This window comes from Lampetra fluviatilis, chromosome 58 (assembly GCF_964198595.1).
Source record: "Lampetra fluviatilis chromosome 58, kcLamFluv1.1, whole genome shotgun sequence".
NCBI classification, from domain to species: Eukaryota; Metazoa; Chordata; class Hyperoartia; order Petromyzontiformes; family Petromyzontidae; genus Lampetra; species Lampetra fluviatilis.
Genome location: NC_136332.1, coordinates 7,305,166 through 7,332,774, shown reverse-complemented (window position 1 = coordinate 7,332,774; position 27,609 = coordinate 7,305,166). Strand labels below are relative to the sequence as shown.

At 60.4% G+C, this 27,609-nt stretch overlaps 2 protein-coding genes across 5 annotated transcripts; one reads left to right on the top strand and one right to left on the bottom strand.

Moving 5' to 3' along the window:
* Window positions 1-2,344: 2,344 nt before the first annotated feature.
* LOC144950475 (uncharacterized) lies at window positions 2,345-11,151 on the bottom strand. 4 transcript variants are annotated; one of them, XM_078880602.1, is made up of 3 exons: window positions 11,141-11,151; window positions 3,183-3,248; window positions 2,345-2,910 (listed from the first exon to the last, which is right to left on the bottom strand). In XM_078880602.1, exons 2-3 carry the CDS (start codon window positions 3,222-3,224, stop codon window positions 2,410-2,412), a joined length of 543 nt encoding a protein of 180 aa, XP_078736728.1. In that variant the 5' UTR covers window positions 3,225-3,248; window positions 11,141-11,151; the 3' UTR covers window positions 2,345-2,409. The 4 variants fall into 4 exon arrangements, with proteins under 4 accessions (XP_078736728.1, XP_078736729.1, XP_078736726.1 ...); XM_078880603.1 differs by lacking the exon at window positions 11,141-11,151 and adding an exon at window positions 7,066-7,078; XM_078880600.1 differs by lacking the exon at window positions 11,141-11,151 and adding an exon at window positions 6,915-6,959.
* On the top strand, window positions 7,628-26,847 carry LOC144950472 (85/88 kDa calcium-independent phospholipase A2-like). The gene is given in 20 exon segments (XM_078880596.1): window positions 7,628-7,706; window positions 8,797-8,993; window positions 10,418-10,675; window positions 11,189-11,425; window positions 11,940-12,114; window positions 12,503-12,720; window positions 14,016-14,112; window positions 14,301-14,483; window positions 14,761-14,869; window positions 15,945-16,020; window positions 16,022-16,076; window positions 16,078-16,111; window positions 16,646-16,724; window positions 17,360-17,523; window positions 18,017-18,167; window positions 18,910-19,061; window positions 19,729-19,886; window positions 21,038-21,199; window positions 24,686-24,759; window positions 25,391-26,847. Coding segments are annotated over 18 exon segments (2,487 nt in total). The 5' UTR covers window positions 7,628-7,706; window positions 8,797-8,993; window positions 10,418-10,469; the 3' UTR covers window positions 25,548-26,847.
* The last annotated feature ends 762 nt before the right edge of the window (window positions 26,848-27,609 follow it).

Genomic DNA, 27,609 nt, shown 5'->3' with positions numbered 1-27,609 from the left:
CCCCTCCCAGCCCCCCCCCCCCCACCTGGGGTAGGGGAGGGAAACCCGCCTCTCTTGGGTCTGGCTCAGAGGTCGCAACCGGGTACCCGATACCCGTACCCTACCCGATACCCGGCTACCCGTACCAGGCCGGGTACGGGTACCCGTTTGCGACCCTGGTGCGGCCGGGTACGGGTAAGGAATAAAAACCCGTTTGCGACCTCTGGTCTGGTTCCCTCATTCACCTTTGTACTCGCTGGCACACCCTGCCGACCTCTGGCTGCAACTGCAGGTCAGTGGATACAGGCGGCATGCGCATACGCGATCCGACGCTACACGCGTATACACGTGTGCGCGTGCCCTTGAAGCCCCACCAGAAGAAAACACCAGCCTGGGTATTTTAGGAGGGGCGGTGCGTCCGTACCTGGGCAGCTTGCTTGTTGACCGGCTTCGGTTTAGCAACGGGGAGGTCTCACTCCGGTTCGGTCGAGCGGCGTTACTTGTTTTTTTGTTCATCGGCTGCGTAACGCCGCCGTGTGGAAGCTACCTGGCTCTGTTTCCCCGCACGAAGCTCCGCGTCTTCTTCGGCCAAGGTCATTCCCACGCTCGTAAAACGTGGAGCCCATTGAAATGAACACCTGCCTACGATCCGTCCTGGGCTTCACCGTGAGGCTGGATTGTCCGAGGCGCTCGCATATCCCGACAAGATCTGGACGCAGTCCCCCACCATCGGAGATCTCCCCCGGCAGCGGCAGGCAAGGCTGGGGGCTGGGGGGGGGTAACAATAATTTCAGGCCGTAACTTTGTAACTTATTTCTTAGTTAGAATATTAGTGGATCGGTGGCATGCAAAGCTGAAGTTTCTTATTTTTACGTAATCTTTTTTTGCAGAAAGTTCCTTAACCCTTAAAAAAATATATATATTCTGTAAATACGCAGAGTTTTTTGATGGAACTGACAAGCTAAATTTAAATTAAAAATCGCATAGCTTCGAAATATTAAGTCAAAACGCTTAAAATTCTCAGCCGTCATCAGCGGTAAGTGGCATTTTGGGAAGTCTTTGACAAGTGACACGTTAAATTCTTGTAGCCGCCTTCAAAAGATAAGAGAGTGGGGCAATTCTCAGAAATTAAAAAGCTTCACTTCGACTTAATTGATCACCCGAGTTGGTACGAAAAGGGTACGAATAAAAATACCATACCTGATGTAAAAAATATCGTGAAATAAGAACCAAAAAATCCCACACCGTACCGTCATTTCAGACCGCACCGTATACGGCCACCGTTGCCGACAGGTGAGGCCGTGTTGGCAGGGTCATGTAGCCCGTATGCCCAGCCACAGCATGCCCTGGCAGCTTCTGTTTGGCTAGGTAGAGGGGGTGCTAAACGGGCACGACACGGGCTGGCGAAGAGATGGAGTGATGTGGTACAGGAGGATGTGGAGCTGAGTGGACTTGCCGATGACCGGTACCAGCGGTGTCAAGATCGGCCTCTGTGGAGGAGGCTCGTGAAGGACGCTGCTACTGGGCAGTTGAAGGCAGTCGCCCTCCAACAACAACAGAGGGCAGAGGAGCGACGCTCACAACAACGAGCGGAGCGCCGGGCGGCTAAAACGCAGCAAGTTGGCACAGCAGATACACAGCTGGTGCATCTGCCCATCATCTCCATCAACCCATAGCACCTGGGTCTGTCAAGTGACCTCCTGCCAGCACCAAGAGCCTTCGACACTTCACGTGGCCTCGATGTGCACCCAGCCTGGCACAAACGTTGTGACGACAACGCTGCCACTAAGTGGCGAACGGTGGCTGTGTAAGTGGTGTACCATGTGCGCGTGTATACACAAGTGTGTGCGCACACAAGTTTGCTAATAGAAATTAAACTCTCCGTGTGGTGCCAGCCGCAACGAGCACACAGCGAGCTCACACCACGGCCTCCAGCGCGGGGGCCAGCGCTGCATCACAACTCACTCCCCACCCCCCCCCCCCCCCAAGGCCACCTGACCCCCAACTGCAGGGCCCCGTGACCTCTAGAGCCCGGTCCCTCGGCCTCGCTTCCAAGGCCCCAGCACCACCGCCCCCGACGCAGAGCCGATCGTCCGATGGACTAAAATATATCTTTATTTATTTATATCTGAAGAAGGCAAAAAAACAAACAATTTGAGTTACGCTTCTCATACAGCGCGCACCCAAGCCGTGACCTCACGAACCGCCGACTATGACCCCAAGAACCCCCAACCCCAAACAACTCGCCACAGCCCTAACCCCAAGTCCCCGCACGGCCCTGCCCACGAACCGGCCTCGTCCCCCATCGTCTCCTCGTCGTCGCGACGACCCCGGTGACCCCCGGTGACCCCCGTGACCCCCGGTGACCCCCGGTGACCCCCGGTGACCCCGGCCGCCTACAGAGCCCGCAACCCATGTGGCCGCGTGCGTCTACTGCCGCGGCGCCGCCGCCGCCGATCCGTCGCTTGGAGCGCCGTCCCCGCCGCCGTCGCTCCGAGCGTCGTCTCCGGCATCGGCGGCGCCGGCGGCACCACCACCGCCACCGCCACCGGCCGTGTCGCGCGCCAGGCTCTGCAGGGCGCGGTACTGCGCCTGCATGCGCGCCAGCTGCGAGCGCATGGCGCCCGCCTCGCGGCTCAGCGCCGTCACCTCGGCCTGCAGGTGCGAGCGCTGCTCCTCCAGCACGGCGCGCTGCTCCGAGCGCTGCGCCCGACAGTTGGCGGCGTAGCCGCGGTTCTTGAGCGTGCGCCGGCGCGTCTTCAGCCGCGCCGCCTCCTCGGGGCCCGCGGCGCGCAGACGCCGGTTCAGCTCGCGCACCGGCAGGGACAGCAGCTCCGTGTCGGAGATGGAGGGCGGCCCGCCGGCGCCGCCGGTGCCGCCGGTGCCGCCACCGGGCAGGGCGCCGGAGGAGACGTCGCCGCGCCGCGGGGCCTGGGGGAGCGAGCGCACGACGGGCGTGAGGTGCGTCGCTGCTTTGAGGTGACGGTCTCCGTCAGGGTTAGGGTTGAGGTGGCTGTCAGGGTCAGGGTCTAGGTGAGGGGTAGGGTCTAGGTCAGGGTCTAGCTTGAGGTGATGGTCTCCGTCAGGGTTAGGGTTCAGGTGACTGTCAGGGTCAGGGTTTACGTTGAGGTGATGGTCTACATCAGGGTCAGGGTTTGGCTTTAGGCGAGGATCAGGGTGAGGGTCGAGGTCCCAGGCCACACCTTGCCAGAGCGATTTCCTTTCTTGCCGGAAGCGGCAGCCATGGCAACGCTGACCCGCACGGCGTCCTGGAAACGCGACACAGAAACACACACAGAGACACATCAACAACACACACACACAGATCACACACAGAGACACATCAACAACACACACACACACAGACACATCAACAACACACACACACACAGACACATCAACAACACACACACACACAGACACATCAACAACACACACACACACAGACACATCAACAACACAGATCACACACAGAGACACATCAACAACACAGACACACAGATCACACACACAGACACATCAACAACACACACACACACAGACACATCAACAACACAGATCACACACAGAGACACATCAACAACACTGACACACAGATCACACACACAGACACATCAACAACACCCACACACACACATCAACAACACTGACACACAGATCACACACACAGACACATCAACAACACACACACAGACACATCAACAACACAGACACACAGATCACACACACAGAGACACATCAACAACACACACACACACAGACACATCAACAACACAGACACACAGATCACACACACAGAGACACATCAACAACACTGAGACACATCAACAACACAGACACACAGATCACACAGACACAACAACAATACACACAGACACACAAACAACACAGACACACAGATCACACACACAGAGACACGTCAACAACACACACACACACAGACACATCAACAACACAGACACACAGATCACACACACAGAGACACATCAACAACACTGAGACACATCAACAACACAGACACACAGATCACACAGACACAACAACAATACACACAGACACACAAACAACACAGACACACAGATCACACACAGAGACACATCAACAACACACACACACACAGACACATCAACAACACAGACACACAGATCACACAGACACAACAACAATACACACAGACACATCAACAACACCCACACACACAGACACATCAACAACACTGACACACAGATCACACACACAGACACATCAACAACACACACACAGACACATCAATAACACAGACACACAGATCACACACACAGACACATCAACAACACAGACACACAGATCACACACACAGAGACACATCAACAACACTGAGACACATCAACAACACAGACACACAGATCACACACAGACACAACAACAACAACACAGACACACAAACAACACAGACACACAGATCACACACACAGACACATCAACAACACACACACACACACAGACACATCAACAACACAGACACACAGATCACACACACAGACACATCAACAACACACACACACACACAGACACATCAACAACACAGACACACAGACACGTCAACAACACAGACACATGGACAGACAGACACATCAACAACAGACACAGATCACACACGGACACAACAACAACAACACAGACACACAAACAACACAGACACACAGATCACACACAGACACATTAACAACACAGAAACACAGAGACACATCAAAAACACAGACACACAGATCACACACAGAGACATCAACAACACAGAGACACACAGACACATCAACAACACAGACACACAGAGACATCAACAACACAGACACACAGACACATCAACAACACAGACACACAGAGACATCAACAACACAGACACACAGACACATCAACAACACAGACACACAGAGACATCAACAACACAGACACACAGACACATCAACAACACAGACACACACAGAGACATCAACAACACAGATCACACACAGAGACACATTAACAACACAGACACACAGATCACACACAGAGACACATCAACAACACAGACACACAGATCACACACAGAGACACATCAACAACACAGACACACACAGACACATCAACAACACAGAACACACACAGAGACATCAACAACACAGACACACAGATCACACAGAGAAACATCAACAACACAGACACACAGACACACACAGAGACATCAACAACACAGACACACAGACACACACAGAGACATCAACAACACAGACACACAGATCACACACAGAGACACATCAACAACACAGACACACAGATCACACACAGAGACACATCAACAACACAGACACACACAGACACATCAACAACACAGAACACACACAGAGACATCAACAACACAGACACACAGATCACACAGAGAAACATCAACAACACAGACACACAGACACACACAGAGACATCAACAACACAGACACACAGACACACACAGAGACATCAACAACACAGACACACAGATCACACACAGAGACACATCAACAACACAGACACACAGATCACACACAGAGACACATCAACAACACAGACACACACAGAGACATCAACAACACAGACACACAGATCACATACTACACACCCTACACACACCCTACACACACCCTGTACACACACACTGTACACACACCCTGTACACACACACTGTACACACACCCTGTACACACACAGTCTATACACACACACTACACACACCCTGTACATTACATACACACTACACACACACAGTCTATACACACACACACACTACACACCCTTACACACCCACACCCTGCACACACTACACACCCTGTACACACACCATGTACACACACTACACACCCTTACACACACACAGTCTATACACACACACCCTGTACACACACACTACACACCCTGTACACACACCATGTACACACACTACACACCCTTACACACACACAGTCTATACACACACACTACACCCTGTACACACACACACTACACCCTGTACACACACACACACCCTGTACACACACACACACTACACCCTGTACACACACACTACACACCCTGTACACACACCATGTACACACACTACACACCCTTACACACACACAGTCTATACACACACACTACACCCTGTACACACACACACTACACCCTGTACACACACACACACCCTGTACACACACACACACTACACCCTGTACACACACACACACCCTGTACACACACACACTACACCCTGTACACACACACACACTACACCCTGTACACACACAAACCCGACACCCACTGTACACACAGAGGTCACGCGGCTCGGGTGACTCAGCGAGACAACAGCCCCCACACAGCCCCAAACTCCCCGTCTCGCCCAGGGGTAACACGGACCCCCTCGCAGAACCCCTGCATCCCCTCTCAGGGCACCGGTACCATCCCAGAGAGATACGCCATCCCTATAGGAACCCCTCTTCCCACTACGCACCCCCCTAATCCCCCCCTCGGAGACCCCCGTCCCTATAAGACCCCTGGCCCCCCTATCGAGACCCCCCACCCCCCAGCCCTATATAAACCCTCTCCAGCATCCCTATAGGAACCCCTCTTCCCACTACGCACCCCCCTAATCCCCCCCTCGGAGACCCCCGTCCCTATAAGACCCCTGGCCCCCCTATCGAGACCCCCCACCCCCCAGCTCTATATAAACCCTCTCCAGCATCCCTATAGGAACCCCTCTTCCCACTACGCACCCCCTAATTCCACCCTCGGAGACCCCTGGCCCCCCTATCGAGACCCCCCCCCCCAGCCCTATACAAACCCTCTCCAGCATCCCTATAGGAACCCCTCTTCCCACTACACACCCCCCTATCCCACCTGTACCCCCTTTACCCTTTCGGGGGTACCCCCTTCACCACGTTTTAGAGTGTAGGGGGAGTGGTCGCACTTACACTCAAGACGATCTTCGCTGATGCCCCCCCCCCCTGTCGATTGCCCTCCCCGCTCCCAACCCCCAAGCCTCCCCCCGCCAAGGAACCCCTGAGGACCCCCTCCGGGACCCCTGAAGAGCAGCCCCTGGGTTAGGGGGGGGGGCAGTCGAACCCCGGCAGCGAACTTCAACCCCCAACCTCCAAGCCCACGTGCGCGGTCGACCAAGAGGGGTGGTGGACTTCCTCGATTCTGGAATCGGATGCGACTGGCGATTCGCGAATCGAACGCTCGCGCTGCGACGCGGAGGTGGGGAGGGAGGGAATCGATACGCGGCGTAAATCGGTTTGTCGATTCGCACGACGGCGGCGAGCGGCGCTGCTGTGTGTGTTGAATCGACGAACTTGCGGAGTCGAATCGACGGTTCGCTGGAATCGACGAGTGGGGGAATCGCGGTCAGCTGTTCTTCGGTGGAGGTGAGGACCGCGTGGAGAGGTGGGGGGGGGGGTCGATCTACTGCTGGATGAGACGTGGGGGGGGTGTGGGGGGGGGGGTTGGGGGGGGGTGTGGGGGGGGGTGTGGGGGGGGGTGTGGGGGGGGGGTGTGGGGGGGGGGGCTGCTTGACCATATTTCACCACTGCGGTCAATCGATCATTATAAATTCTTGTTGTTGAAAGCTGCGGGGTAAACTTTGAACATTGGGGGGCATAGTACAGTGCAATAATTACAGTGCAGTGTCAATGACCACGCGGGGGGTGGGGGGGCTGGGCTGGGCTGCCCCCCCCCAGCCCACGTGACGAAGCCGATAGCACCTGGTATGCATCGCGGTGATATTGGCAGCTCCGTGTGTCTCTCGCTTCTCCCTCGCCACTGATGTCAACCGTGCCCCCAGGGGGGTTGTTAACATTGTGTGCCTATAACCGGCTTGTGTTGCCTATAACCGGCTTGTGTTGCCTATAACCGGCTTGTGTTGCCTATAACCGGCTTGTGTTGCCTATAACCGGCTTGTGTTGCCTATAACCGGCTTGTGTTGCCTATAAACGGTTTATGTTGACTATAACCGGCTTGTGTTGCCTATAAACGGTTTATGTTGCCTATAACCGGCTTCTGTTGCCTATAACCGGCTTGTGTTGCCTATAACCGGCTTGTGTTGCCTATAACCGGCTTGTGTTGCCTATAACCGGCTTATGTTGACTATAACCGGCTTGTGTTGCCTATAACCGGCTTGTGTTGCCTATAACCGGCTTGTGTTGCCTATAACCGGCTTGTGTTGCCTATAACCGGCTTGTGTTGCCTATAAACGGTTTATGTTGACTATAACCGGCTTGTGTTGCCTATAAACGGTTTATGTTGCCTATAACCGGCTTCTGTTGCCTATAACCGGCTTATGTTGCCTATAACCGGTTTATGTTGCCTAATAACGGTTTATGTTGACTATAACCGGCTTCTGTTGCCTATAACCGGCTTATGTTGCCTATATTCGGTTTATGTTGACTATAACCTGCTTATGTGGCCTATAACCGGTTTATCCTGCCTATAACCGCTTTATGTTGACTATAACCGGTTTATGCTGCCTATAACCGGTTTATGTTGCCTATAACCTGCTTATGTTGCCTATAACCGGTTTATGCTGCCTATAACCGGCTTCTGTTGCCTATAACCGGTTTATGTTGCCTATAACCGGTTTATGCTGCCTATAACCAGTTTATGCTGCCTATAACCAGTTTATGTTGTCTATAACGGGGTTATGTTGCCTACAACCGGCTTATACCAGGGTATAAAATGTAATTTTATAATTCTACGAGGTGAGGCGGTGGCACTGACCTGACTTTAACAAATGATAATCACAGCGGTAGTGACTTCTCATCGTCATCGTCGGCGCGTGGATTGTTTTTGTTTGTATAGGAGCAGCAGCAGCCGAATAACTCTAAGCGCGCGGGCGATGTTCATCCATAAATGCGGAGAGGAAAAAACGGACGACCCGGAGAAAAATCCACGCGACCACGGGGAGAGAGAGACACGCAGACTCCACATATTATACAGCAGCAGCAGCAGGCGTCAGGGTCGGGAACGAACCCACGACCTCCTGTAGACCAGGCGAGGTAGTTAACATCTCCTGGCCACCGTGATGATGAGAGAGAAAGAGACACGCAGACTCCAAATATATAGCAGACGTCGTCAGGGTCAGGATCGAACCCACGACTTACTGTAGACCAGGCGAGGTTGTTAACATCTCCTGGCCACCGTGATGATGAGAGAGAAAGAGACACGCAGACTCCAAATATATAGCAGACGTCGTCAGGGTCAGGATCGAACCCACGACTTACTGTAGACCAGGCGAGGTTGTTAACATCTCCTAGCCACCGTGATGATAACGAGAGAGAGAGACGCCAACTCCAAATATACAGCAGCAGGCATCATCAGGGTCGGGATCAAACCCATGACCTCCTGTATACCAGGCGAAGTAGTCAACATCTAGCCACCGTGGCGTCTTCAGTCGTGGTGATCAGTCGTGCAATGGCCAGCAGTGGTGCAATGGTGAACAGTTGTGTATGAGTGAGCAATCGTGTGGTGGTGAGCAGTGGTGTACGAGGAATGGTGTGGTGAGCAGTGGTGTGGGGAGGGGCTGGGTGGGGAGGGTGGGGCTGGGTGGGGGGGTGGGAGGGGTGGGGCTGGGTGGGGAGGGGCTGGTCACCCCGTGGTGTCCTTATGAAACTCAACGTTTAACCTACTCACGCCGGCTTGTGCCCGCCCTCACAGTCGGCCATATTTGCGGAATACACCACGCCGCCGTTGACCCTGCAGGCCATTGACCGAGCAACCCAACGTGTTTCCTACCAGCTCCCTCCGCGGGACAATGTGTTTTTAGTTAACCGAGTCACCGAGGGCAAATCGATCGTCACCATGCGTTGTGACTCAAGACCGCCGTGCGGTTTGAGCGTCCGCGGGGGTGCCGGAGCGTCGGTTCCGTTCATTTGCCGGCATCCCAACTGAAAGCGGCTCACCGCCACAACGAGAACCATCGCCTGTGAGTGTTGGACAACCTTTAGTTCGCAGTGGATCAGACCGTGGCCAATGATGGTGGTGATGGTGATGATGCCGAGGTCTTCATCCAGCTGTCGATAGACACGCTGTTGGTCTCTTAGCCACATCTAGACACTCTGTGGGTGTCTCTTAGCCACATCTAGACACTCTGTGGGTGTCTCTTAGCCACATCTAGACACTCTGTGGGTGTCTCTTAGCCACATCTAGACACTCTGTGGGTGTCTCTTAGTCACATCTAGACACTCTGTGGGTGTCTCTTAGTCACATCTAGACACGCTGTGGGTGTCTCTTAGTCACATCTAGACACTCTGTGGGTGTCTCTTAGTCACATCTAGACACGCTGTGGGTGTCTCTTAGTCACATCTAGACACGCTGTGGGTGTCTCTTAGCCACATCCGAACAAGACACCCCAAGTGGCCGTGCCCGCCGTGCCCTCTCTAGGTCGACTCAGCCTAAAGCGTCTCCCGCGGCCCCCTTGCAGGCGCTTCCCTGACCCCCGGCCGTGAAAGGGAGCGACGGCGGCGGCGGTGGCCATGGATCTCCTGGGCCGCCTGGTGAGGGGGGCCCTGTCGGCCGTGGCGCCGGGCCTGGCGGGCCCCCTGCAGGCTCGGGAGGTGACCCTGGCCGACTACCGCGGCCTGGAGCCCGTCGCCCGGGAGGGGAGTCTGACGCTGATGCGGCTCGCCGGCTCCTGGGACGGCCTCCTGCAGCCGGGGCCTGGGGCCACGTCGGCACTCAGGTGTGTACAACACACACGCACGCACACACACGCCACCGTGTACACCACACACGCACACACACACACGCACACACACCGTGTACACCGCACACACACCGTGTACACCACACACACACACACGCCGTGTACACCACACACACGCACACACACACCGTGTACACCACACACACACGTACACACGCCGTGTATGCTACACACGCACACAACACCGTGTACACCACACACACACACACACCGTGTACACCACACACACACACACCGTATACACCACACACACACACCGTGTACACCACACACACACATACGCCGTGTACACCACACACACGCCGTGTACACCACACACACACACACACACCGTGTACACCACACACACACACGCACGCCGTGTACACCACACGCACGCACACACACACGCACACACACACGCCGTATACACCACACACACACACGCCACCGTGCGCTCACCGTGCCACCACCGCCGCGTCACCGCCCCCCGCCGTCTCCCCCCCGCAGGTTGTTCCGCGTGTCCGGCGAGCCCGAGGCGCGCCGCCTGTTCGCGCTGCTCGCCGAGCGCGTCCTGCCGCTGGTGAGCGGCGGCGGCGCGGTGTGGCCGGGCGGCGCCGGCGCGGGGCCGGCCGCCTCGGCGCAGCGCGTGCTGGACGCCCTTCGCGAGCACCCCGAGTGGACGGCGGCGCACCTGGCGGCGCACGTCGGCCTGGTGCACGCCTTCCGGCACAACGCCGTCCTCAGGTAGCTGGTCGGCACGCCGGCGCCGCCGCCGACCCCCCAATGTTCCTCCTCCGTTGCCGCGTTCGCGTCGCCTCGATCGCAAGGCCTCGTCCTGGACGATAGGTTTCGTGTCCGCGTCGTCACGGTGGCTAGGAGATGTTAACTACCTCGCCTGGTATGCAGGAGGTCGTGGGTTCGATGCCGACCCTGACGCCTGCTGCTGCTGCTGCTGTATATTTGGAGTCTGCGTGTCTCTCTCTCTCTCGCGTGGATTTTTCCCCGGGTCCCTCCGTTTTTGTTTTTTCCCTCCATTGAAGATTTTGCCGCGATGAATTTCCACGCGATAAGCCGCTTCGTTGAGCTCCCGTTTCACGACGGCGAGCTGGTCGCTTCCGGGAATCGACAGCCCCGTAGCTCAGCGGGCCGTGACGCGCGGTCAAATAACAAAACGACCGTCTGATTGTCGGGCGGCCGAGTGTTACGACGGCAACGAGCCGCGCGGCGTCGCTCATCGCCGTCGCGCTCCGGCTCGCAGGGACGTGGAGAGCGGCTCCGGTGGAGCGACGCCGCTGGTGGTGGCGGTGAGCGCCGGGGAGCTCGCCTGCGCCTCCGAGCTGCTGGCGTGCGGAGCGCGCGTCGACACGCGGGACGCGCGCGGGGACACGGCGCTGCACCTCGCCGCCCGCCGCACCGACCCCGCCATCCTGCAGGTACGACGCGCCACGCGGCACGCGGCACGACGCGCCGTGTGGCACGCTTATGGCAAGCTTCGGGGCCACTTCCGGGAGTCGTGGAGTTCTGCCATTACTCGTACGTTTCAATAAAGCGTGTTAAAATAATAATAATTATAATTTACTTGTTAAATGGAGGCCACAGACTGCGCCACGGAGCTTCTAGCGGTAAACAAGGCACCGTATTTACCGGGTAATACTTCGCGCTACCTTTACCCTACCGGGTAATTCTTCCGAGCTACCTTTACCCTACCCTTTACCTTACCCCTTGGCATGTCGACACCTTTACCCTTTTACCCGGTAAAAAGGGTAAGTTACCTTACCTTGCCGAGGCCTAGCTAACGGCGCATCTCGCCGCGCGGCGCAGTGTCTGTGCGAGGCGGCGCACGGCACGCTGGACGGGCCCAGTGGGGCGGGCGAGACGGCGCTGCAGGAGGCCTGCCGGCTGGGCCGCGAGGACGCCGCACGCATCCTCCTCCTCGCCGGGGCCGGCACGGCGGGGCCCGGCGCGGCGGGGCCCGGTGCAGCGGGGCCCGGTGCGGGGGGGCACGCGGTGCACACCGCCCTGCGGCACGACCAGATCGGGTGCCGTGACTCCCCACGTTACACGTGGCACACACACACGCACGCACACGCGCACGCACACACACACACACACGCACACACACACACGCACACACACGCACACATACGCGCGCGTTTTACACCGCACGCCCCATGTAGCCTTAACGGACTGTTGGGGAAAGTGCTGTTAGCGAGCACCTGTGAAGGCCGGCACGGCGCACGAGGGGGTGGGTGGCAAGCACCAATCGCGGCCGCCTTTGTCTCCCTGAGTGGCGATGTTTACACGCCGCACCAGGCACTCATTTGAGGCTGAGTAGACCTAGGGGAGGCCCAGGACCGGTTTATATAACCGTCACCGGTGTTGGCCGTGAGCGGGGAATCGAACTCGGGTTCGCAGCCGGGATCGCGGTGCAGCGTAGCGCTAACCGCTGCACCACCGCTCCCCACAGAGACCCACAGCTAACCGCCCACACACCTTACACACACCACGTATATAATTCAGCGCATGTGTGTACACGTAGGTGTGTGTGTGCATGCGTGTGCGTACGCGTGTGCGTACGCGTGTGCGTGTGTCAGGGGGGACAGTTTTTTGTGTACGAGTTGGCACAGCGGGGGGTACAGCTGGTGGTGCATCTACCAGTGGTCATCTCAGTCAGCCAACCCATGGCACCTGCTGGGTCTGTCCCGTGACCTCCTCCTGCACCTAGGCTGGCACAGTAGGGGGGTACAGCTGGTGGTGCATCTACCAGTGGTCATCTCAGTCAGCCAACCCATGGCACCTGCTGGGTCTGTCACGTGACCTCCTCCTGTCAGCAGCGAGCCTTCGACACTTCACGCGATAGCCTCAAAGTGCACCTGGCCTGGCATGGGCGTCCTGACGACGTCACCGTCGCTTCGCGTCGAATGGCGGGTGTTGGTATATTGGTGTGTGTGTACGCGCGTGTGTGTGTGTGTGCTTGTGTGCGTGCGTGCGTGTGTGTGTGTGCGTGCGTGTGTGTGCGTGTGTGTGCGCGTGTGCGTGCGTGTGTGTGTGCGTGTGTGCGCGTGTGTGCGTGTGTGTGCGTGTGTGTGCGCGTGTGCGTGCGTGTGTGTGTGTGTGTGCGCGTGTGCGTGTGTGTGTGCGCGTGTGCGTGTGTGTGTGTGTGTGCGTGTGTGTGTGCGTGTGTGTGTGTGCGTGTGTGTGTGCGTGTGTGTGTGCGTGTGTGTGCATGTGTGTGTGCGTGTGTGTACGCGCGTGTGTGTGCGTGCGTGTGTGCGTGCGTGTGTGCGTGTGTGCATGTGTGTGTGCGTGCGCGTGTGTGTGTGTGCTCATGCAGCTGTGTGGAGCTGCTGCTGGATCTGCGCGAGGATCAGCTGGACGCACGCGACACCAAACACGGAGGCTCGCCCATGCACTGGGCCCGTAGCGCACAGGTGCGTGTACTCACTCTGCGTGTGTACTCACTCTGTGTGTACTCTGTGTGTGTACTCACCCTGCGTGTACTCTGTGTGTGTACTCACTGCGTGTGTACTCACTCTGTGTGTACTCACTCTGTGTGTGTACTCACTCTGCGTGTACTCTGTGTGTGTACTCACTGCGTGTGTACTCACTCTGCGTGCAGGCGGTGCGTCTGCTGGCGGCGCGGGGCGCTGCGCTGGAAGCGTGCAGCCGCAGCGGGGACGCGCCGCTGCACGCGATGGCGCGCAAGCGGCGGCACGAGGCGGCGCTGGCGCTGCTCACACAGGGGGCGCAGGCGGAGACACGCGGCGCTCACGGGGACACGCCGCTGCACATCGCCATGCGGGTACGCAGCCACGCGCCTGGGGTCTACGCAGGGGACTCGCTCCACGCACTACACACGCGCACACGCACTACACACACACTACGCACGCTACACACACTACACACTACACTACACACACTACACACACTACACTACACTACACACTACACACACACACTACACGCACTACACACACTACGCACACTACACACGATGCACACGACGTGCGGTTCGTAGATGCGTGCGACACGCGTGTGACACGCGTGTGTGACACCCGCGGCGCTGTGCGTGGCTGTAGCTGGACCATCTGGAGATGATCAAGCCGCTGATCGTGTTCGGAGCTCAGATGGACTCCACCAACGACGACGGAGAGACCCCCGGGCTCCTGCTGGCTCGCAACAGCAGCGGTACCCCCCCCAGTACCCCCCCCCCTCGAACCCCCCCCAGTAGCCCCCCCAGTACCCCCCCCCCCTCGAACCCCCCCAGTACCCCCCCCCCCCTCGAACCCCCCCCAGTACCCCCCCCCCCCCCCCACACTCCCTCCCCCTATCCCTCCCCTCCCCCACTCCCTCCCACTCCCTCCCACTCCCTACCACCCCTCCCCCACTCCACCCCTCCCACCCCTCCCTCCCGCACTCCCTCCCCCTCTCCCTCCCTCCTCCACTCCCTCCCTCCTATCCCTCTCCCCCTCCCTCCCTCCCACCCCTCCCTCCCTCCCCCCTCTCCCTCCCACCCACCCCTACCTCCCTCCCCCACTCCACCCCTCCCTCCCTCCCACCCCTACCTCCCTCCCCCACTCCACCCCTCCCTCCCTCCCACCCCTACCTCCCTCCCCCACTCCACCCCTCCCTCCCTCCCACCCCTACCTCCCTCCCCCACTCCACCCCTCCCTCCCTCCCACCCCTACCTCCCTCCCCCACTCCACCCCTCCCTCCCTCCCACCCCTACCTCCCTCCCCCACTCCACCCCTCCCTCCCTCCCACCCCTACCTCCCTCCCCCACTCCACCCCTCCATCTCTTGGCAAATTAGACTCCTATCCTGGCCTCTGGATTCGTCACCTGGTTCCACAAAATCGACGCGAACTTGATATCATCATTATTATTTATTATTTATAATAATAATTATTTATAATTATTATTTATCATCATTATTTACCTATTTAAGCAGGAGCGCCACACTGATATTTTCGGCGAGCAGCGACGAGCGTCCTTGCAATCCACGCCGGCGCAAACCGACCGGAGCACCCGGAGACAACCCCACGCCTCGCGCGAGGGGGCAACGCTCTATCCCCCGCGCACAGATGGAAGCAACGGGCTGAGGCCGGTCCTCTTTCCGCACCGGCTTCTCCCGGCGAGCCGGGCTAACGTCTCCCCGTCGACGCCCACCCACCAGCCCTCGCCCCCGCAGCGTAGTACCCCGCCCCCCGCAGCGTAGTAACCCCCTCGCCGCCGCCACGTTGACGTTGCCGTTTCCGTTTCCAGGTGGGAACCGCCCCGTGCTCATGGAGATGCTGCACAGCGTGGGGGTCACGCGGTGCTTCCCTCCCGGGTCGGCCCCCCCCCGCCTCGCCCGCCTCCTCGGCGTCGACCAGGCCCGGGATCCCGGCCCGGCCTCCCCCCGCCCAGGCAGAGGCCGCCGCGGCCCCTGGGTGAGAGGCGGCGGGCGCCACTCGCCGGTTCACTCGCCGGGGCAAGCGTCCGAATGCAGCAGAGGCTCAGCGCGGAACGCACGTCACAACACAGAACACGCAGCATCAGTATAACGTGGAACGCACGCGTCGTTGTAACGCGTTAGAACGCGGAACGCGCACGACGTCATAACAGCGAACGTGCACGCCCTTATAATGCTGGAACGCGCGCTGTTATAACGCAAAACGCAAGATGCGCTTCTGCGGCCGTCTGGAACGCTCTTCCCTTCCGATATTAGCAAGCCAGCGGAGCTGCGCAGTTATAAATCATCATCATCATCATCTTGATGGACGGAACTAATTTCTTTAGAACTTATTTTTGCGTTCAGTTTGTTGCTACGTGTGGTGCAACAGAAGTTCAACCTTCACACACACGGACAGGACACAGGTGATCCTCGCAAACGAGACTCTCCATCCCGCGCTGCCCAGTTCTCAGCCGCTGGAACGATGCGAACGTGGAACTCTGCGTGCCTCCCCCCCCCCCCCCCCCCACAGGCTTTGATGACGTGGTCGCCATGGCGACGGTGATGGCTCCCATGCTGGACGTGACGGACGGGCCGCCCCCTCAGCAGCGGTGCGTCACCGTGGCAACGCTCGCGGCCACTGCCGTTTCCACCCTCCCCCCCCCCCTCTCGTTGCCGCGTGTCTATGTCTCTGTGTGTCTATGTCTCTGTGTGTCTACATGTCTGTGTGTCTACGTCTCTGTGTGTCTGTGTGTCTACGTGTCTGTGTGTCTACGTCTCTGTGTGTCTACGTGTCTGTGTGTCTGTGTGTCTACGTGTCTGTGTGTCTACGTCTCTGTGTGTCTACGTCTCTGTGTGTCTATGTCTCTGTGTGTCTACATGTCTGTGTGTCTACGTCTCTGTGTGTCTATGTCTCTGTGTGTCTACGTGTCCCCCTGTCCACTTATCACCTGTATCCACATGTACCCGTGTCCCATTTCCTGTGCCCTCATGTCCACGTGTCCAATGTCCACGTGTCCCGTGTCTCACGTCCCCATGTCTCACGTCCCCACATCCCCGTGTCCCACGTCCCCATGTCTCACCCCCCCACGTCCCCGTGTCCCACGTCCCCGTGTCTCACCCCCCCGTGTCCCCGTGTCTCACCCCCCCGTGTCCCCGTGTCTCACCCCCCCCGTGTCCCCGTGTCTCACCCCCCCGTGTCCCCCGTGTCTCACCCCCCCACGTCCCCGCCTCCCCCGCGCTGCAGGCGTGAGCGCGTGCTGAGCCTGGACGGCGGAGGGATCCGCGGCCTGGTCCTCATCCAGATGCTGCTGGCGCTGGAGAGGGAGAGCGGCCGCCCCGTGCGGGAGCTCTTCGACTGGGTGGCGGGCACCAGCACGGGCGGCATCCTGGCGCTGGGCATCGTGCACGGTGCGGGCGCCAGCGCGGGGACTTCACTCACGAACACTCACGCACAAGCGCTCTCGCTCATTCGTCCCGTGCATCCCCACGTGTCCCCGTATCTCCCCGCATCTCCCCGTGGGTCCATGTGTGTCTCCGTAACTCCCCACGTGTCCCCGTATCTCCCCGTGTCCCCGTGCGTCCCCCACGTGTCCCCGTATCTCCCGTGGGTCCGTACGTGTCCCCGTATCTCCCCGTGTCCCCGTGCGTCCCCCACGTGTCCCCGTATCTCCCGTGGGTCCATACGTGTCCCCGTAACTCCCCACGTGTCCCCGTATCTCCCCGTGTCCCCGTGTCCCCGTGCGTGTCCTCCACGTGTCCCCCGTGCGTGCCCCCGTGCGTGTCCCCGTAACTCTCCCCGTGTCCCCCCGTGCGTGCCCCCGTGCGTGTACCCCCGTGTGTCCCCCCCGTGCGTGTCCCCGTGTCCCCGTGTGTCCCCCCGTGCGTGTCCCCCGCGCGCCAGGCAAGTCGCTGGGCGAGCTGCGGGCGCTGTATTTCCGCATGAAGGACGAGGTGTTCCGGGGAGGGCGCCCCTACGACTCGGCGCCGCTCGACAGCTTCCTCAAGCGCGAGCTCGGCGAGCACACCAAGATGACGGACGTCACGCACCCCAAGTGACCACGCGCTGCACGCTCGCTCGAGCCCGTCACGCGCGTCGCACGCCACACGCGTCACGCGTCGCACACGCATGTCACATCGCACGTGCGCGTCACACGGCGTCACACGGCGTCACGCTCGTGTCACACGCCACACACGCACGTGTCACACGCGCGTCACACTCGCGTAGCGCGCACACACTCGTCACACGCACTCGCTCATGCGTCACACACACAAGCCACAAACACGTATCACTCACCCATGCGAACTCAACGCACCTCCTGTGCTGTGTGTGTGCATGCACGTGTGTGTGTGTATACACGCGTTGTGTGTGTGTATACACCTCCTGTGCTGTGTGTGTGTATGCACGTGTGTGTGTGTGTATACACGTGTTGTGTGTGTGTGTGTATACACGTGCTGTGTGTGTGTGCATGCACGTGCTGTGTGTGGTTTATGTGTGGGGAGCGGTGGTGTAGCGGTTAGCGCTACGCCGCGCTATGAACCTGGTGACCCGAGTTCGATTCCCGCTCACGGCCAACACCGGCGACGATTATTTTAACCGGTCCTGGGCCTCCCCTAGGTCGACTCAGCCTCAAATGAGTACCTGGTGCGGTGTGTAAACATCGCCACCAGGGAGACAAAGGCGGCCGGGCGTGGTGCTGGCCACCCACCCTCGGCCTTCACAGGCGCTATTCGCTAACAGCACTTGCCCCTGCAGTCTGTTGAGGCTACACGGGGGATCTTTGTTGCCGTGTGCAGGGTGTTGGTGACGGCTGTTCTGGCAGACAGACACCCGGCAGAGCTGCACCTCTTCCGTAACTACACACCGCCAACAACAACAACCACCACACCGCCAGCCTCACCCTGCCACTCACCCAGCGAGACGTTCCAGGCGCTCACCCCTCCCAGCGGTACCACTCACCGCTCAGCACTCACCGCTCACCGCACGCCACTCACCACTCACCACACGCCACTCACCGCTCACTACTCACCACTCACCCCTCATCACTCACCACTCACCACACGCCACTCACTGCTCACTACTCACCACTCACTACTCATCACTCACCACTCACCAACCACCACTCACCACACGCCACTCACCACTCGCCACTCAGCATTCACCACTCACCGCTCACCACGCCACTCACCAACCACCACTCACCGCACGCCACTCACCACTCATCACTCGCCACTCATCACTCGCCACTCACCACTCGCCACTCACCACTCACCACTCGCCACTCACCACTCACCACTCGCCACTCACCACTCCCCACTCACCGCACACCACTCACCACTCACCGCACACCACTCACCACTCACACTCACCACTCCCCACTCACCGCACACCACTCACCACTCACACTCACCGCACACCACTCACCACTCACACTCACCACACACCACTCACCACTCCCCACTCACCGCACACCACTCCCCATTCACCGCACGCCACTCACCAACTCGCCACTCACCACTCACCGCACCTCACCACGCCCCCCGCGTTTGTTCCCGCTGAACGTTCCTCCCCTCCGCCCCCCCCCGTGCCCCCCCTCCGCCCCCCCCCCCGAGTAGAGCAGCTGGTGTGGCGTGCGGCGCGCAGCAGCGGGGCGGCCCCCACCTACTTCCGCCAGATGGGGCGCTTCCTGGACGGGGGCCTCCTGGCCAACAACCCCACGCTGGACGCACTCACCGAGCTGCAGCAGCACCGGGCGCAGCAGCAGCAGCAGCAGGTGGGGAGCCTGTCCCCACGCCACCGCCAGCGCGTTGCCGCGTGTCTCCGTCTGCCCCCCCCCCGGGTCTCCGTGTGTACCCCGTGTCTCCATCTTCCCCCCCCCCGTGTCTCCATCTGTCCCCCCGTGTCTCTGTCTCCCCACATCTCCGTGTGTTCCCCGTGTCTCCATCTGTCCCCCCGTGTCTCCATCTGCCCCCCCCCCCCCCCGTGTCTCCGTGTGTCACCCCCCCGTGTCTCCATCTGTCCCCCCGTGTCTCTGTCTGTCTCCCCACATCTCCGGGCGGCCTCCGTGTCTCCCGTGTGTCCCGTGTCTCCGTATCAAGGTGGCACCTGGCTCTGCCATTACGCCGCGGTGGCTAAGAGATGTTAACTCCCTCGCCTGGTACGCAGGAGGTCGTGGGTTCAATCCACCCACCCCCTCGTGCGCCGTGCCGGCCTTCGCAGGTGCCGCTCGCTTAACAGCACTTGCCCCAGCAGTCTGTTAGGGCTACACGGGGGACCTTTGTCTCCATGTGTCCCCGTGTGTGTGTCCGTGTGTGTCCCCGTGTGTGTCTCTGTGTGTGTCTCTGTGTGAGTCTCTGTGTGTGTCTCTGTGTGAGTCTCTGTGTGTGTCTCTGTGTGTGTCTCTGTGTGAGTCTCTGTGTGTGTCTGTGTGTGTCTCTGTGTGTCTCTGTGTGTGTCTCTGTGTGTGTCTCTGTGTGTGTCTCTGTGTGAGTCTCTGTGTGTGTCTCTGTGTGTGTCTCTGTGTGTGTCTCTGTGTGTCTCTGTGTGAGTCTCTGTGTGAGTGTCTGTGTGTGTCTCTGTGTGAGTCTGTGTGAGTGTCTGTGTGAGTGTCTGTGTGTGTCTCTGTGTCTCTGTGTGTGTCTCTGTGTGTGTCTCTGTGTCTCTGTGTGAGTCTCTGTGTGTCTCTGTGTGAGTCTCTGTGTGTCTCTGTGTGTGTCTCTGTGTGTGTCTCTGTGTGTCTCTGTGTGAGTGTCTGTGTGTGTCTCTGTGTGTGTCTCTGTGTCTCTGTGTGTGTCTCTGTGTGAGTCTCTGTGTGTGTCTCTGTGTGTGTCTGTGTGTGTCTCTGTGTGTCTCTGTGTGAGTGTCTGTGTGTGTCTCTGTGTGAGTCTCTGTGTGAGTCTCTGTGTGTGTCTCCATGTGCCGCAGGGGTGCGCGGCCCCGCTGCGGGCCGTGGTGCTGTCGCTGGGCACGGGGCGGCCCCCGCGGGAGCGCGTGAGCTCGGCGGACGTGTTCCGCCCCACCAACCCCTGGCAGCTGGCGCAGAGCGTGATCGGAGCGCGGGAGCTGGGCCGCCTCATGGTGGACTGTGTACGACGCTCACGCCCGCTCGCCCGCTTCGCCCGCTCCCTCGCCCTCTCGCTCGCCCGTTCGCTCACCCGCTCGCCCCGCTCCCTCGCCCTCTCGCTCGCCCGTTCGCTCACCCGCTCGCCCGCTCCCTCGCCCTCTCGCTCGCTCACCCTATCGCTCGCGTGCCCACTCGCCCGCCCTCTCGCTCGCCCCGCTCGCTCGCCCGCTCGCTCGCCCGTTCGCTCGCTCAATCACTCGTACAGAATCGGAATCAGAATATGTATTGGCACTGCCTGAATCCGATGAGCTATAAAGCTCTTTTTCACAGGCGGCCAGTCGGGCCGGGACAGAACTTTACCACCCACGCTCACCACGCTCACCACGCTCGCTCACACGCTCACCACGCTCGCTCACCATGCTCACCACGCTCACCACGCTCACCACGCTCGCTCACACGCTCACCACGCTCGCTCACCATGCTCACCACGCTCACCACGCTCACCACGCTCGCTCACACGCTCACCACGCTCGCTCACAATGCTCACCACACTCACCACGCTCACCACGCTCACCACACTCGCTCACACGCTCACCACGCTCGCTCACACGCTCACCACGCTCGCTCACAATGCTCACCACGCTCACCACGCTCGCTCACACGCTCCCCACGCTCGCTCACACGCTCACCACGCTCGCTCACCACGCTCACCACGCTCGCTCACCATGCTCACCACGCTCGCTCACACGCTCACCACGCTCACTCACCACGCTCACCACGCTCCCCACGCTCGCTCACACGCTCACCACGCTCCCCACGCTCGCTCACACGATCACCACGCTCGCTCACCACGCTCACCACGCTCGCTCACCACGCTCCCCACGCTCGCTCAAACGATCACCACGCTCGCTCACACGCTCACCACGCTCCCCACGCTCGCTCACACGCTCACCACGCTCGCTCACCACGCTCACCACGCTCGCTCACACGCTCACCACGCTCCTCACGCTCGCTCACAACGCTCACCACGCTCGCTCACCACGCTCCCCACGCTCGCTCACACGATCACCACGCTCGCTCACACGCTCACCACGCTCCCCACGCTCGCTCACACGCTCACCACGCTCGCTCACCACGCTCACCACGCTCGCTCACACGATCACCACGCTCGCTCACACGCTCACCACGCTCCCCACGCTCGCTCACACGCTCACCACGCTCGCTCACCACGCTCACCACGCTCGCTCACACGCTCACCACGCTCACCACGCTCGCTCACACGATCACCACGCTCGCTCACACGCTCACCACGCTCCCCACGCTCGCTCACACGCTCCCCACGCTCGCTCACACGCTCACCACGCTCGCTCACCACGCTCACCACGCTCGCTCACCATGCTCACCACGCTCGCTCACACGCTCACCACGCTCGCTCACCACGCTCACCACGCTCCCCACGCTCGCTCACACGCTCACCACGCTCCCCACGCTCGCTCACACGATCACCACGCTCGCTCACCACGCTCACCACGCTCGCTCACCACGCTCCCCACGCTCGCTCACACGATCACCACGCTCGCTCACACGCTCACCACGCTCCCCACGCTCGCTCACACGCTCACCACGCTCGCTCACCACGCTCACCACGCTCGCTCACACGATCACCACGCTCGCTCACACGCTCACCACGCTCCCCACGCTCGCTCACACGCTCACCACGCTCGCTCACCACGCTCACCACGCTCGCTCACACGCTCACCACGCTCACCACGCTCGCTCACACGATCACCACGCTCGCTCACACGCTCACCACGCTCCCCACGCTCGCTCACACGCTCACCACGCTCGCTCACCACGCTCACCACGCTCGCTCACACGCTCACCACGCTCGCTCACACGATCACCACGCTCGCTCACACGCTCACCACGCTCCCCACGCTCGCTCACACGCTCACCACGCTCGCTCACCACGCTCCCCACGCTCGCTCACACGATCACCACGCTCGCTCACACGCTCACCACGCTCCCCACGCTCGCTCACACGCTCACCACGCTCGCTCACCACGCTCACCACGCTCGCTCACACGATCACCACGCTCGCTCACACGCTCACCACGCTCCCCACGCTCGCTCACACGCTCACCACGCTCGCTCACCACGCTCACCACGCTCGCTCACACGCTCACCACGCTCACCACGCTCGCTCACACGATCACCACGCTCGCTCACACGCTCACCACGCTCCCCACGCTCGCTCACACGCTCGCTCACCACGCTCACCACGCTCACCACGCTCGCTCACACGATCACCACGCTCGCTCACACGCTCACCACGCTCCCCACGCTCGCTCACACGCTCCCCACGCTCGCTCACACGCTCACCACGCTCGCTCACCACGCTCACCACGCTCGCTCACCATGCTCACCACGCTCGCTCACACGCTCACCACGCTCGCTCACCACGCTCACCACGCTCCCCACGCTCGCTCACACGCTCACCACGCTCCCCACGCTCGCTCACACGATCACCACGCTCGCTCACCACGCTCACCACGCTCGCTCACCACGCTCCCCACGCTCGCTCACACGATCACCACGCTCGCTCACACGCTCACCACGCTCCCCACGCTCGCTCACACGCTCACCACGCTCGCTCACCACGCTCACCACGCTCGCTCACACGATCACCACGCTCGCTCACACGCTCACCACGCTCCCCACGCTCGCTCACACGCTCACCACGCTCGCTCACCACGCTCACCACGCTCGCTCACACGCTCACCACGCTCGCTCACACGATCACCACGCTCGCTCACCACGCTCACCACGCTCGCTCACACGCTCACCACGCTCGCTCACACGCTCACCACGCTCCCCACGCTCGCTCACACGCTCACCACGCTCGCTCACCACGCTCACCACGCTCGCTCACCACGCTCACCACGCTCGCTCACACGCTCACCACGCTCACCACGCTCGCTCACACGCTCACCACGCTCGCTCACACGCTCACCACGCTCCCCACGCTCGCTCACACGCTCACCACGCTCGCTCACCACGCTCACCACGCTCGCTCACACGCTCACCACGCTCACCACGCTCGCTCACACGCTCACCACGCTCCCCACGCTCGCTCACACGCTCACCACGCTCGCTCACCACGCTCACCACGCTCGCTCACACGCTCACCACGCTCACCACGCTCGCTCACACGATCACCACGCTCGCTCACACGCTCACCACGCTCCCCACGCTCGCTCACACGCTCACCACGCTCGCTCACCACGCTCACCACGCTCGCTCACACGCTCACCACGCTCACCACGCTGGCCACGCTCACCATGCTCGCTCGCTTGATCGCTCACATGCTCAAATGTTCGCTGGCTCGCCCTCGCTCAATCTCTCAGACTCCTCGTGTCCCCGCGTGTCTCCGTCTGTCCCCTCGTGTGCCCACGTGTCCCCTCGTGTCTCCACGTGTCCCCTCGTGTGCCCGCGTGTCCCCTGTGCAGTGCACCGACGCGGAGGGGCGCCCTGTGGACCGAGCCCGGGCCTGGTGCGACTCCCTGCAGGTTCCCTTCTTCCGGTGCGACTCCTGGCCCAGGCGACACTCACCACGCTCACCACGCTCACCACACTCACCACTCTCACCACGCTCACCACGCTCACCACAATCACCACGCTCATCACGCTCACCACGCTCACCACGCTCACCGCAGTCACCACGCTCACCACGCTCACCACGCTCACCACAATCACCGCAGTCACCACGCTCACCACGCTCACCACACTCACCACTCTCACCACTCTCACCACAATCACTGCTATGTGCGTGTGTGCGCCGCGTGCGTGTGCGAGTGTGTTATGTGTGCGTGCGCGTGCTATGTGTGTGTGCTCTGTGTGTGTGTGTGCTCTATGTGTGTGCGTGCGTGTATGAGTGTGCTATGTGTGTGTGTGTGTGCGTGTGTGCGTGTGTGTGCGTGTGCGCCGCGTGCATGTGTGCGTGTGCGCCGCGTGCGTGCGTGCGCGTGTGTGAGTGTGCGTGTGAGTGTGCTGTGTGTGAGTGCGCGTGTGTGAGTGCGCGTGTGTGAGTGTGTGTGCTATGTGTGTGTGTGTGCTGTGTGTGTGTGTGTGTGCTATGTGTGTGTGTGTGCTGTGTGTGCGTGTATGAGTATGCTATGTGTGTGTGCTCTATGCGTGCGTGCGTGTGCGTGCAGGCTGAGCCCGCAGCTGCGTGAGGACGTGGCGCTGGACGAGGTGCGTGACGCGGTGCTGGTGGACGCGCTGTGGGACACGCAGGTCTACCTACACTCGCAGCGCGCACAGCTCTCCCGCCTCGCGCGACTCCTCACCGCCGACACGGACGCCCCGTGACCTCCTCGCTCACCGCCGTGACCTCCTCACCGCTGCCACCAAATGCCGGTGACCTCCCCAGCGCCACCGACGCCCCGCGACCTCGTCGCTCGCCTCGCCCACCACCACCACCACCACACTCGTGCCTCGTCATTGCACCCCAGAGCCCCGTGACCTCTCACCTCTCACCTCCCCTCTCCTCCTCACCTCAGCGGACACCCTCATCCGTCACGTGACCATGCAACTACTGCTGTGGGCCGCCAGCGCAGCGCACGGTGGCAGCAAGGGTGGTGCTGGTGGTGGTGGTAGTGCTGGTGGTGCTGGTGCTGGTGGTGCTGGTGGTGCTGGTGGTGCTGGTGCAGAGGTCGCAAACGGGTTTTGATTCCTTACCCGTACCCGTACCCGGCCGCACCAGGGTCGCAAACGGGTACCCGTACCCAGCCGGGTACGGGTACGGGTATCGGGTACCTGATTGCGACCTCTGTGCTGGTGCTGGTGGTGCTGGTGGTGGTGGTGGTGCTGGTGGTGGTAGTGCTGGTGGTGGTGGTGCTGGTGGTGGTGGTGGCGGAGGAGGGGGGGGGTGCCACCCATCTTGTTTTCCCCAGGGGTTGTCTCCTCGTCGTGGAGGAGGCAGCAGCTCCGCTCCCGGGAGATCTCCGCCTCCTCCCGGGAGACCTGAAGAGGGTTTTGTGCCGAGAGTTGGCGGATCACTCGCGGGACCGGCGGCACCGCCGGCAATGAATTGCCCAAGTTCTGCGGTCCCGTGCTGTGGTTGCGCGGCCAGCCCCATTCGTCACGTGCGCCGGGGAAAATCCACGCCTTGCGCGAGGGGGCAACGCTCTATCCCCGCGCTGGAGATAGATTAGTCCACGCACTTTTCCGTCCCGCGTTTGTCCCCTCCTCGACGCCCACCCACGCGTAGAAGGGTGGGGAGTTGCACAGCCCCATCCGCGTGCAATCCACCAACCCTCGCCGCTGCCTCCACGGCAGAGGTCGCAACCGGGTACCCGATACCCGTACCCTACCCGATACCCGGCTACCCGTACCCGCCCGGGTACCCGTTTGCGACCCTGGTGCGGCCGGGTACGTGTACGGGTAAGGAATCAAAACCCGTTTGCGACCTCTGCCCCCCGTCCGCAGCCCCCCGCGATTGCGGCGGCGTGAATGAAGCCGCGCTCCGTGGCCGCCGTGAGCCCGTGAGGGTGACCGTGGCATTATGGGTAGATCCCTAATCTGATGGAAGCCCCTCCACCTCCGCTCACTTGACACTCGTCACTCGGCCGGCCGATCGGCTGAGCCGCGGTGAGCTGACGCACGCCAAGAGGGGGGCGGGGGGGGGCGACGGGGGAGGGAGGGGGGTCAGGGGGAGGTCAGGGGGGGGTCAGGGGGGGGGCACTGTCCCCTCTCCGTGGGGGGGGGCGGTGTTTGTGTGACGTCACCGCTGCGCACCCGCGAGACCCAAGTCCCTTGGTTTCAGGTCGTGGACCGGCGGTCCCTGGCCTCCTCCTCCTACCCCTAGATCGACTCGGCCTTAATCATCTACCTGGCGTGGTGCGTAGTAAAGTAAACGTAAGTAAAGTGTAAAAAAAAAAACTTGATCAGGATTGGGGAGACAAAGGCGGCCGGGTGTGGTGCTGGCCACGGAACCCCTTGTGCGTTGTCTCAGCTGCTACGCGCTAAAACAGCACTTGCCCCAAGACCCTGTGTGGGCTACACGGGGGGGGGGATCTTTGTCTTTACTTGTGTTGTTGTTGTGGTTGTTGTTGTGTGTTTATTCAATTGTTGCTGATAATTGTTTATTTGATTTTGTGTTGCCCGGCGAAAATCTGCTGCAGATGTGTGGGATAGCGGGTGAGTGGGCGGATGGGTTGGGTGAGTTGTAGATTGGTGGGGTTGGTTGCAGATGAGTGGGTGAGCGGGTGAGCGGGTGAGCGGGTGAGTTTGGCAGCTGGGTTGTGGGCGAGCGAATGAAGAACATGGTTGTGCGTGTGGGTGGATGATTGCGAGTAGGAGTGGGTGGGCAGCTGGCTGAGTTGTGAGTAAGTTGTGCAGAAGGGAGGAGTCTTGTGAAGGATGCTGCTGC

Excerpts from the sequence above, each read along its gene's own strand:
- LOC144950475 (XM_078880602.1), bottom strand. The coding sequence starts at position 3,224 with ATGGCTGCCGCTTCCGGCAAGAAAGGAAATCGCTCTGGCAAG. Across the intron at positions 2,911-3,182 it reads AAGGAAATCGCTCTGGCAAG|GCCCCGCGGCGCGGCGACGT; the intron begins GTGTGGCCTGGG and ends TCGCTCCCCCAG.